This window comes from Haliotis rubra, unplaced genomic scaffold (genome assembly GCF_003918875.1).
Source record: "Haliotis rubra isolate DU_JTF1 unplaced genomic scaffold, ASM391887v1 Scf49, whole genome shotgun sequence".
NCBI lineage: Eukaryota > Metazoa > Mollusca > Gastropoda > Lepetellida > Haliotidae > Haliotis > Haliotis rubra.
Window position 1 is genome coordinate 3,097,532 of NW_025767179.1, and position 12,338 is coordinate 3,109,869.

The window sequence follows — 12,338 nt, forward strand, 5'->3', positions numbered from 1 at the left end:
TAAAGCAGGCGTTATATTACAATCCTAGTTGTATTCGCTGATAACGCAAAACATTTCTATACAGCGGGCAAATTGATTTTCTGTTGGAATAATTTCATGGTGATTATTAGAAAGGCAGTTGAAAGAAACTGTCAATGCTGTTTTTTGTTACCGTAGATAGTAACATGTGGTGATTTAGAATATGCAGGAAGACATTAAATTATACTTTCTAATTAATGGTATTCAATGTATTTTACCTAATTTATACTAGATCTGGCGACCACTGGTTATTGGGTCCTATTTCATTACACTCTATATTTCACACTTTAAAACTTCAATTTGTGAATACCTGAACTCAAGGGTGGGTAATAGATGTTGATGTATCTATTGTATACGCTGTGTAAGCTCATACACATTCTGGGCACAAAAAGTTATTAGATTTCCATTATCAAAATGTGACCTTGGTCTGAGTAATATCGAGCGCTATAAATATGGCAGGAAAACGTCGCTGAATGGTTTGAAGAGAAACGTCACGGCAAAGACAGGTATTATTTAAGTAAGTATATACGTGCATTAAGATAGATATGTTTTTAACATATGTCATTCTTAAGAACATATGCCCTGTAAAGGTAATTTGTGGTACGGAACAAATTGTCTGCATGACAAAGTGAAGGTTGAAGGTCATTCCTTGAATGGACATTACGATTCCACACCTACACGCAAAATATAGATTAGATTTGACGAAGTGAGTGGATTTTTAGTTTTACGCCGCCTTTAGCAATATTCCAGCAATATCACGGCGGGGGACACCAGAAATGGGCTTCACACATTGAACGCATGTGGGGAATCGAACCCGGGTCTCCGGCCTGACGAGCGAACGCCTTAAGCACTAGGCTACCCCACCGCCCAGCTAACGTATCACGGTTCGTTACCATTATGTTGATAGATAACTTATCATGGTAACGTATCAGTTATTTTATTGAAAACAAATGATTAGTTCAGAAAAGAAGCGTTAACTATTTATATGTGTTCTCATCGTTATATGCCTGACACGCTAGGCTACCCCACCGCCCCAGATTAGGACCGATGAGAAATACAACGCTATAAACGATTGATAACAAATTTAAAGCATTTGTCGTTGTTGGGGAATAGGGATGGCATCCAACGTTATAGAAGAAGCATCACAGAGAGAACTGTCTGTAAACTGTGACAATACAGTGGACAAAAAGGCTACAGGCAGCATCTGCGATTCGGACGAAGAGGAAACATCTTGTGGCGCTGGGTCATGTTCCCCTTCCTGTATGCAAAGATGTGGGACAGTTGGATCTTTCACGATATCAATTGGATTTGCTTCCCTTTTTCTACAAACAATAACGGTTTATCTGTCATCTCAGATAACTACACTGGAGAAGGTGTTCAACATTGACAGTACAACGAGTGGAACCCTACTGAGTTGCAATGATATCGGCTACCTTGCCACAGTCTTGGTCACCAGCCACTTCATCCGAAAGAGACACATCCCGAGAGTGCTAGGTGTCAGTACGATGATTTATGCCCTGTCGGGAGTTCTCAGTGGACTGCTTTATTTCATGGATCCCTCGGCTTTGCCAAGAGGCAGCAGCATGACAGATGATGTCACCAACGCTTCTTACGCTGGCGATGGGGGGAAGTATCTGTGTAGTCAGTCTGGGCGGGAGAGTAGACAGAATGAAACGTGTGAGGCTGGATCTGATAGACCCCTCGAGAAGAATCGGTGAGGCTTTTGGCTCCTGGTACTTGCCATGTTGGTGCAAGGCTTCGCTAAATCTCCCAGGACACCACTGTCATCAGAGTATATTGACAATAATGTGGCCGACAGAAAAAGAACAGGGCTGCTTTTAGGTAAGAGTGAGTGAGTGCGTTTTCAGGTAATGGAATGAGCTTATAATAGGATGAGCTGCATGTAAGCCATTCTTTTCCGAACATGTTGACAAGATTATCTAGACAACGCCAATATGCAGAGTAACATATTCTCATGCAATGTTCATTCACTTTTCGATCTGCTTACAGAGCTTCCTGTTTCATATCTGAAACTCGAAACATAGAAAATAATTCTATTAAACCATTGGGTGTTCATAATGCGATGATACTTTAATCCCATGTTCAAATGTTTGTTTGATCTGCCTTGGTAAAGAACTGGCTACTTACACTATGTTATGAGATTCACACCGAGAAAGTAATTTGGACACGGAGGCACATTTTCGTACATTGGATGGTTTGTTTGGAAGAACTATTTGTCATATCACTTCTTTATATGCATCTTATCTCTCGTCAGGGGCACTTATATGTCTTACAATGTTTGGACCAGCGTTGGCGTTTTCTTTTGGAGGCGTCTTTTCTCAAATCCCAGTTGATTTGTCTCGTAAGTAAGATTGATTTCCACATTGACAAACAAGTACAGTCTTACTTTCGATTGTCCGCATTCAATATATCATGGATTGTATTAAGTTAAAAGTTATTCCTGAACTGTGTCGCCATCATTTAAAACAACAACAACATTTGTACACAACAAAACAAATATGCGAATCTGTCTTACGAAATGTTCCAAGTTGCCCATCGTTCTTGCTGCCCTTGGGTTGGTACCAGTCTTTTTACTGACCTTGGGAGAGGAGCCGGGTTTGCTGCCCAGAATACAGCTCTTCTGAAACTCTGGGTTATGCAGAAGGCTGCAGAGCTGGGCAGTCTCTATATTTACTTAAACGTTTTTGGTGGGTTCGACCAGGCAGCGCTTTGCTTGATAAGTGCCATTCACTGTCTGGGCTGTCTACGTGTATCCATTTTCTGCATCCTGACTTATTGTAGCCGTTTAATCCTCATTTTGACATGTTACGTGTATTTGCCTTACTGTTTTTGTAGCGACGTCTCTGACCCCACAGGACCCAAGATGGATTGGTGCATGGTGGCTTGGATTCCTAGTTTTCGGTGGTGTGTCGGTTGTCACTGCAGTGCCACTGTTCTTCTTCCCGAAGAAAATAAAAGGCCGACAGTTTGTCCCATCAGATGATGACAAGGAGCAAACATTTTGTGGCAAAGTAAAAGGTGCTCCGGATTACATATTTCTTTCACGTGACGGTCACAGATTCCCATTCATATTTCGTTAAATTTTCGTGTGTGCAATTTGTAATAACATTTTGTGACAAAGTAAAAGGTACTGCTCCGGAAGACATGCTTAAAAAGAAGACTGACATACATTTGCTTATAGTTCTTAAATATTGACCAAACATAAACACATCGGAAAATAATGGGGAGATATCTTTCACGCTACGGTCAAAGATTCCCATTCATCTTTCGTTAAAACTAGGTTAGTGCAACTTTTAATACCTAAAATGGAGGGACTGAAGAGCAACATAACACATGAACTCATATCGTACATACCTTAACCGGAAACACCAGAATATAACATTCAGGGGTTATATTTCTTTTTTCACTGTTCCATAATTAGCTATAATTAGCTATAGTGCAATGTTTAGACAAGTCAAGACTGTCGTCATCACAGTAAACAGTTTCATGATATATGAAGAAGTAACAGTGGAAAGTAATTTCGAGTTCCTTTAAGTGTGTGTCACCTATTCTCAAGTTAAAACTTCTCTTCACTTTCAGATTTGCCTTTGTCGCTGTTCAGGGTGGTGAGTAACCCGGTCTACACTGTGAACAACCTCGCCATGGTTACTGGAACGATCGCTGCGGTGGGGCTAATTTCATTTGGGGCCAAGTACCTGGAAACAATCTTCAACATCCCTGCATGGAAGTCCAACCTGTTTTTAGGTCTGTTCAGTGAATTATCACCCTTTTGTCTTCTCTTCTTTTTCATTATCCCCCAGGAGGGGTCCACGTCAACCATTCATCAGCTCCCATGTCCGTTCTTCATCTTTTTCTCATAGCTAACTTGTTAGACATGCCCACCATCGAATGATCGCGTTCAAACCTGTTCACCATCTGCGAGTCACATGGTCTTAGTATGTACTCCATGAGGCAGTTATTATGCCACAGGAATCTCAGTCAAAGGCAATAACTTTTCACATGTCTCCTCCATCAGTAGATCATTGAATACGTTTGAGTATGTTCTTTTCCCGTGTATAGCCATATTTTAATTGTATTCCCAACCGGCAAATCAGAACGTCCTTGATATGTTCTACTTAATTACATCCTTAACTCTTAAAAGCTACATAAAGTATTATAACATCTTCTGTTAATACACAAATAGCTTTATTACATTTCTGTATATATCGTTTTTGCATCGTTTAGGTGTCATCGTGGTGATAACAACAATTCTGGGCACGTTTCTAGGAGGTGTCATTGCAACGCGTTTCAAGTTAGAAAGAAGTGGTTGTCTCAAAGTAATGATCGGGACGTACGTTCTGGCTACTCTTGCTCAGTGCCTCAACTTCCAATTTTGGTGTGACAACCAAACTATACGCGGGCTACAGAGAAACCAGTGAGTCTGCAAAATGATATTGAGTGAGTAAGTGAGTGCGTCAATTTAGCTTTACGCCGCATTCAGCAATATTAAATTATATGGCGGCGGTCTGTATATAATCGAGTCTTTATCAACGGCATGAACATCGATCTGCGTAATTGGGACACGATGACATGTGTCAACCAAGTTAGCAAGCCTGACCACCCGATCCCGTTAGTAGCCTCTTACGACAAGCATGGGTAACTGAAGATCAATTCTAATCTGTATCTTCACGGGTCAAAATGATATTTCATAGTTAGACAATTACACTGTCAGAAAAGTTCTGTATCCATGGACATTTTAATTAACTGTTTGATATTGTCACATCTTCAGAGAGAGGGTTGTGCTTGATGAGGGTCCGAGTACATGTGACTGTCTCAACGTCCCCTTTCTTCCGGTCTGCAAAGGTAACGTCACGTTCTTCTCGCCATGTCACGCGGGATGTCACAACCAGACTGACACTGTAAGAGCTATTAAAGTTTCTTTTAAAGGTCGAGGTAGGATATGATCCATTTTGCCCCACTGAGATAGATCGGGTGAGTGAACTACTTCCATGTAAACACATCTTATATCTTTTCACAGTGTCCCGTGAGGATCCGGGTCTTCAGCAACCCATGCTTGCCACAAAAGGCGACTTTTCTTGTCGTAAGAGGCGACTAACGGGATCGGGACAGCCGCCATATAGCTGGAATATTGCTCAGTGCGGCGTAAAACTAAACTCACTCACTCTTTTCACAGTGATTGCAAAAAATAAAATAATTTCCATTTTTCCCTAATCATTCTTATCCTGTTGGGCAAAATGTCCTCTTATCCTAACATTTAATTCTATAACGACCTGTTTATGAAGCACATGTTCTAATACGGATGTGCTAATTTTCCACTTTTATTTCATCCAGCGTTTGTGTTTTTGAGACCCGTGGAAAGTGACATTTATATGCCTATATCATTGAACAGCCTCAATGCAGTAGATTAATCGTTTCGTTCGTTATTCTATTCAGATGAGTCAATGTTAATTAGGATTCAATCACAGAGTGGGTATTGTTCACTCACTATGTGTCGGGCTCAGGAATGATGATTTACATGCCGTCAATAATATTAGTGGAATGTTGCTGAATGAGGAGTTAAACAACAAACAAGCGTACAATAGTTAGCCATCGAGTCGTATCAAATAGGCTGGAACCTCAGGTAAACACCTGGGAGGCATTGGTTGAAATGGAAGTCATTTCTGGTTGGCCTAAGATTGCGGAAACGTACAGTATCTTTTACATGCCGCCTTCACCCGATTCGTTCATGGAAATCGCGTTAGTTCGCGACCTTAAACCCTAACAAATTCGTGATTGTGTGAGCGAACAACATTAGATTGTGATCATGTTTCTGCAAGTTACATTCCATAAATTAATAACGTTTAGGTTATATTAATTGTTTGGCATAAATAATCTCTGTTAATAAATATTCAGATATAAGCAACTTGTTTCAGACTTACGGAGGCTGTTTGTCTGCTGGAGGCGGTTCTGTAAGCCCAAGCTTCTGTGACACTGGGTGTCCCTACCTCTACCCCTACGTTGCGGCCACGGCTCTTTTCGCTTTGAGTGGAAGTATTGCTATCGTCCCCGGCTATCTTGTTCTCATACGGTAGGGAGTGGTCTATAGCCTAGTTTTAAGTCATACTAAATAACAGTCTGAGCAAAAAATGTTTTTATTAAAAGTTGGTTTGTTTTATACCTAGGCTGTGGTGTTGAACATTCTATTTTACTGTCCTTGCAGACAGACTTTTAATATTACTCAAATTGTTCTCATCGCTATATGGTGGCAATATTGCCGATGCGATGTAAACTTACTCACTCACTCATACAGTAGGGTCACAACATTTAAGACACTGGAGTTGTAGTGCAAAATATACGTATTTATACCTATACGTACGTAATATTCTCAATGAGACAACATAATGGATACGGTAGTCAGATTATATTGATGAATAAGGTTGATATCGTGCCCTCAATATCTCCACGATAAATGTCATTGCCCGTGATATCAGGCAATGGCTTTACAGACCGCCGTCATATAGCTGGTGTGCGGCTTTGAAACAACAACAAAACACATGATTTCTATAGCCAAAAAGCAATATTGACCACATACGTGTCAATATGCTTGTATTGACTTTAGTGGTGTCAACACAACTTCAGGCTATTTCATTCTCCGTCCGGTACTATATTTTTGTCACGTCATGAAAGGTTCAAGGGCCAAAGTGTAACGGATCGACTAACGGGATCGGGTGGTCAGACTCGTTGACTTAGATGACACGTGTCATCGTATCCCAACTGCGCCGACCAATGCTCATGATGTTGATCACTGGATTGTCTGGTCCAGACTCGATTATTTCATACCGCCGCCATATAGCTGGAATATTGCCGAGTGCGAAATTAGTGTCCTTTGCTAAATCTCTGAGCATTGATTCAGATAAGTCTTTCAATGGTATTTAGTGATACACAATTGCGCCGACCAATGGTCATGATGTTGATCACTGGATTGTCTGGTCCAGACACGATTATTTCATACCGCCACCATGTAGCTGGAATATTGCCAAATGTGCGGCGGTAAACAACAAACAAACACATTGACACGCTTGTTGTCATTTGTCCATTTACACGTCAATGAAACGTTGCCAGCATGCATTTGTTTTGTCATCTTTGATGCCACTGTGATATTTAGTTGCATGATATGTACAGTTCCTGTCGTACCGTTATGTGTTCAGACACGTTTTGTTATACTTATATTTTAAGACGATGTGTATAATTAAGGTCAGTGATGGTGCTATATACTCAGACTGAAAGTACAGGTACATGTCAAAGCTTTTAAAGCTCTCGGTAAAAGCAGTGAAGTAGTTATAAACTTCTCTAATAATGCTTTGTATTTCAAAACAGAAGTGTAGCGGAGAAAGACAAGGCAATGGCAGTGGGACTTTACAGTTGTTCTGTGTCTGTTCTGGGTACGTATTTGTACGGATTCTGACCTAGACCAACCCCCAAATCCACCACGTTGCTTTACATTGACTTCCGTATGATGTTCGTTAAGACATTTCCACAACAATGCATTAATCGATGAGGAGAGGGTTTATGTATTACTGTGGATAATAAAATTGTCCAAAGTGTCCAAATGTCAGTGACCATACAAACGTACGCGAAAGAACATGGTCCACGATCGCATGTCTCTTGTATTGAGACTTGATTTATTAAAATGTGTTGTTACGCTTAAGAAGTCTCATGTTAACTTTCTAATGAGGGGTCGGTGGGGTAGCCTAGTGGTTAAAGCGTTCGCTCGTCACGTTCGATTCCCCACATAGGTACAATGTGTGAGCCCATTTCTTGTGTCCCCCGCCAGGATATTGCTGGAATATTGCAAAAGCGGCGTAAAACCAAACTCACTCACTAACTCTTTCTAATGAGGCTGATTATCATGAAAACAAATTGGTTCAATTCAATATCGTAAGAAAAGTGTTTCAGAGATTAGTCCAACTGTAACGTCATGTTGTCCTTGCATGTATTTACATCATGACCTTTAATTAGAAAAACCCAACAAACATGTTGTGTATAGGATAAACGTGTGGCTTAACTGAGAAGCCACTCTAAACACAAGGGGAATCCCCTTAGGCCCTTCCAAACAGTTTCACGCAGTCCAGAGAAATCCACACCTTCGGTCAAGTAAAATCAGACGGTTCCGTCTTCATCAATCCATTAAAACATTTATTTGTATAAATTGTTATCAAATGAATTTAGCTGTCTTTAGTAATGTCCTACATAACCTTTTTGTTCAGGAAAACATACAATTTTATCTATAGCATGGGATGATGTAGATAGATTTCGCATTTTGACTCATGTGAATATGTAAGGGTATATCATCTATCGATCTCCCACAATAAAGCCAGTGCAGGCTGCTCTTTACAAGGAGTATAAAGGGTTATATTGCAAATATTGCAAAACACGTGCTTTGGTACAGAGAGGTAATATAGTTATGTGCATGACGCCTACAGCCCTACGCTGATCGCGAATTCAAGCTGCAGCGCATGTAGCAAGACGTTTTCGTGTCGCACTTCAAGCACTATTTTAGTCTGAAAAGCCAAATGTTTTCGAAAATAATCCAAAATATATACGCGATGCATCAAATGTTTGTAAATTCTAGGGCTGGATATTGCCCTGATTCTCATATCGCGATTGCAATAATTTAAGAGATATTGCAATAATATTGTGATATATTGACTGGAATCTTTCTGTCCAAGTGCGAACATCATAAATTCATAATAGCTCTCTGTGTGCGACATCATCTTCTTAGTTGCTGTTACACCATATGTTCAGACTTCCCGTCCCCATTGTGTATGGCTTTACGTCAATGGTTTACAGATAAATAAAGTAATATAGAGCCTTAGTGTAGAATGTTTAACTGAAGTACTGTATTGCAACAAAGTTTTGCAAACATAACGATACAGGTAATAGTATAACATGATTTTCATGGTCAGTGTGCACTTCAATGCAGTATGTAGTTATTGTTACTGTATGTCAGTGATTCATTCAGATTCAACTCCAACATAAGCATGTGTTAACATGAACTGTTGCAAAATGAAACAAAAAACATGATTTAGGTGAACTACTTGAGCTTAATTAACTCTCATGTGACCTCCAGTAACTAAGATCCTTGACTAGAATGTCATTATACAGTTCTACAAAATGTTTAAGACTTTGGCCTGATAACATACATGTAAGTCCCATTATGAAACAAACAAAAATAACAAAATGATGTGAAATGGTCTCTCAGAGCCAGAGGCCATACTAATAGGTCCAAATAAAGATTTGTCATTTGCATTTAGAAGTGGAAAATCAAGATTTATGGATGTCAACTTCTTTATTGTGAATAACACGACGTTTTGGAGTGTATGCTTGATCCTTCACAACAAGAAGTTGCCATTCATAACTCGTGCTTCTCTCAAAAGACTGGTGCGTTTGAGGTCACTTAATTCCTCCAAAACGTCACATATTAAACCATTCAAACCCACAAAACTTAAAGCATTTGGTAGAATATTTGGCACTTTTGAGCAACTTATAAAGACACGACAACTTGTGAAATGTTACATGAAACCAACTGAAATAAAGTATATCCGGCACTTTTAGAGCACATTTTGTTGCCGTGGAGGGCAAGGGCAGATAATTCAAAGGGAGCTAACTCTGGATGACCCAATAAATTGCAGAATCTGAACCATATCGCGATAATCGTATCGCGAGATACTGTACCGGTATATACCGGTTTACCGGTAATATTGCACAGCCCTAGTAAATTCACCATATGAGCGTGTTGTTAACAGACAAGTGTGTCACACGTGTCTATGGTTTCGGTTTCAGTATACCTTCCAGTTCCTATTGTGTATGGGAAGATTATCGACACCACCTGTATTGTCTGGAACTACGCATGTGGCGCACGGGGATCATGTGCACTGTACGACCTTGTGGATCTACGATTGAAGATTACAGGAATGAATGTATGTGGCAACGCAGTGACTGCTGTGTTGAGTGTCATGGCACTGTTCCTTCTGAAGTGGAGGAATAATAAACCAGAAAAGTCAAAGAAACTCGCGCCAGAGGCAGCTACATCTGAAATATAGCACGCCCAAGTGGTTTCAGTTAAGAACAATTAGCAAGGTTTCAGGATGAGATCATATCATTCAGAACGTTTCAGTGTGATGTATTTCAGCATACGGTGAAAACCAATTCATAGTGTTTCAAATATAGTGGGATCAATAGGGTCTATATTTGCAACAGATAGTATTAAATGACAACTTCTCCTCCGTCTGGGGCCGTGGTCAAGAGGATGGTGTATCGGCTAGGAAGGTCGGTGGTTCACGTTATACCAATAGACGTCGTACTCGATACTTCTTATCCTATGTATTTGAAGGACCGTTCGGTTCCTAGCATCTGAGCACATAACTCTGTCTGAGTGTCAGTATCCATATCCACCTACACACCAACTCCCAACTATTGCTGTATTTCAGGTGACAACACTGTGATAAACTTTGAACAGAATTATTTCCTACTGAATCCCTGTTTCCATTAATGTCTGTTTTCTGTTATAGTCATAACATCGGAATATGCATTGATTAATAATTGGATGCATCGTGTTCTCCGACTAGATTGCAATTTTGCTGAATAATCCCATCTGTTGCCGGGTTCGATTTGTTAGTGACACCGTGCCTTTAGTTGAAATGTTTGTAAGTAATAAACCGAAATATTAATATATACGTGACCACTACACTACAGGAGATGTGTATTCATGATAATCGTATTGATAGGATCCCAGCAGAGGGTGTCTCAAATAATGATAAAGCTTGCTTATTAGAGTCTTTGAGAAATAGAAGCAATGACAAACAATGTCCAGAATAATACTATAACTAAGTCCGTTGTACGATACGGAGAACGCCATAACCTCTGTCGAATAGTGTTTCACCGGTGGGACCCGTCAGATACATATGAAAGACACCTTACGAGGCCTTCATCAGATGCTGAGCTAAACATGTTGTATAAATCTTTCTTCAAATTAGCGAGAAAATCAATGTGACATCTTCCTGTGTGGAAACATAGAAAAATGCTTATTTTTCCATATATTCTTGAAGTACCATGAAACAGAAATTACCCTTGTGCCATAAATGGTCCAACCTTTGTCACAGAACAAAGACTTCAAACAAAAATTAATAACCCGTGACTCAAACATAAAAGTTCATCTTCAGGGAAAACGACCTAAATTTAGTTTATCACAGTTTTGAAACAATTAGTAAATCGACAATCAGTCAGTTAATGAAGCAACAAAGAAATGTAATATATTTTCATTTGTACTCCAATATTAACTAAGTTTACAAATCAATACAAATCACATACCATTGTTTAGTAATAACAATGGCAGTAGAAATATATACAATGGTAATACAATATCAAAACGGTGTAAAAGCAATACTGTCAATGTTGATGATATTAACCTCGTTGCCTAGGCTTGGTGTCTAAGGCGGAAAGTGATCTTCACACAACTGTTGTCTTCTTGTAACATGATGCAATGCAATGTAATGTGTTGATGACCGGGGCAAAGGCACGTCCCTAACATGTTGTGTAACTGTTCTGGAACTATCCGTATAATTCTAAGTTCTAGATTATCATGGAACGTTCCATTGTATAGTGATACTTTGTATTGCCTTCCAGAGTTTTCAGTCTAAATATAACACAAGTCGAAATATAGCGCATCCTCGATTTGCTGTGTGTTGCTGGGGCTGCATACAGACATATCGACTGGTCTGAAATCTTTAAAAAATATATGCAAGAACGCCTTCTACCTCTTTTAGAGTACCTCTGCAACAATATATTATTGTGTTGCCAAGTTTAATCGGTTAGGTAATTTAAAAAGTGAAAGTGAGTTGTGATTGGTTGGATAAAATGCCAACCAAAGGAGGTAATAAAATCATCGGCTCGAGCCGTAAATGCATCCAGGGTTTGGTTGAGATTTCTCGGAACGTTTACCCTGGAGATTTGGAGATTATCGAGGATGAATATAGCGCAGCATTGTCTGAATTGTATACTGAATGTAAAGACGGATCCAGGAAGTTTAGGGGGGTGGGGGTGTTTAGCGAAGGGGGAGATTCCTGAAATACACAGACATACAACTTGGATCCGCCCATGGAATGTCAACAGTAAGAATGTAGTATACTTGCTACACTGGTCCAGGTTGAATAAACTTGCCACACGACAAACACTATAAGATAAATCCCATTAAGCAATGAACCTACTTCCTGCTTACTAGTAGATTGTTGTGCTTGCATAATACACGAGTAAGAGGTGAC

At 39.8% G+C, this 12,338-nt stretch overlaps 1 protein-coding gene across 1 annotated transcript in view; it reads left to right on the top strand.

Annotated features, from left to right (window-relative positions):
* Positions 1-1,135: 1,135 nt before the first annotated feature.
* LOC124291311 (solute carrier organic anion transporter family member 2A1-like) overlaps positions 1,136-12,338 on the top strand; it is a 28,807-nt gene continuing 17,604 nt past the window's right edge. The window contains exons 1-10 of the mRNA XM_046728283.1: positions 1,136-1,732; positions 1,838-1,860; positions 2,294-2,380; positions 2,875-3,057; positions 3,619-3,783; positions 4,264-4,453; positions 4,808-4,937; positions 5,952-6,106; positions 7,396-7,460; positions 9,862-10,100. Of these exons, the coding sequence (XP_046584239.1) occupies positions 1,281-1,732; positions 1,838-1,860; positions 2,294-2,380; positions 2,875-3,057; positions 3,619-3,783; positions 4,264-4,453; positions 4,808-4,937; positions 5,952-6,106; positions 7,396-7,460; positions 9,862-10,100 (1,689 nt within the window). The 5' untranslated portion in view covers positions 1,136-1,280. The remainder of the gene's footprint in view (positions 1,733-1,837; positions 1,861-2,293; positions 2,381-2,874; positions 3,058-3,618; positions 3,784-4,263; positions 4,454-4,807; positions 4,938-5,951; positions 6,107-7,395; positions 7,461-9,861; positions 10,101-12,338) is intronic.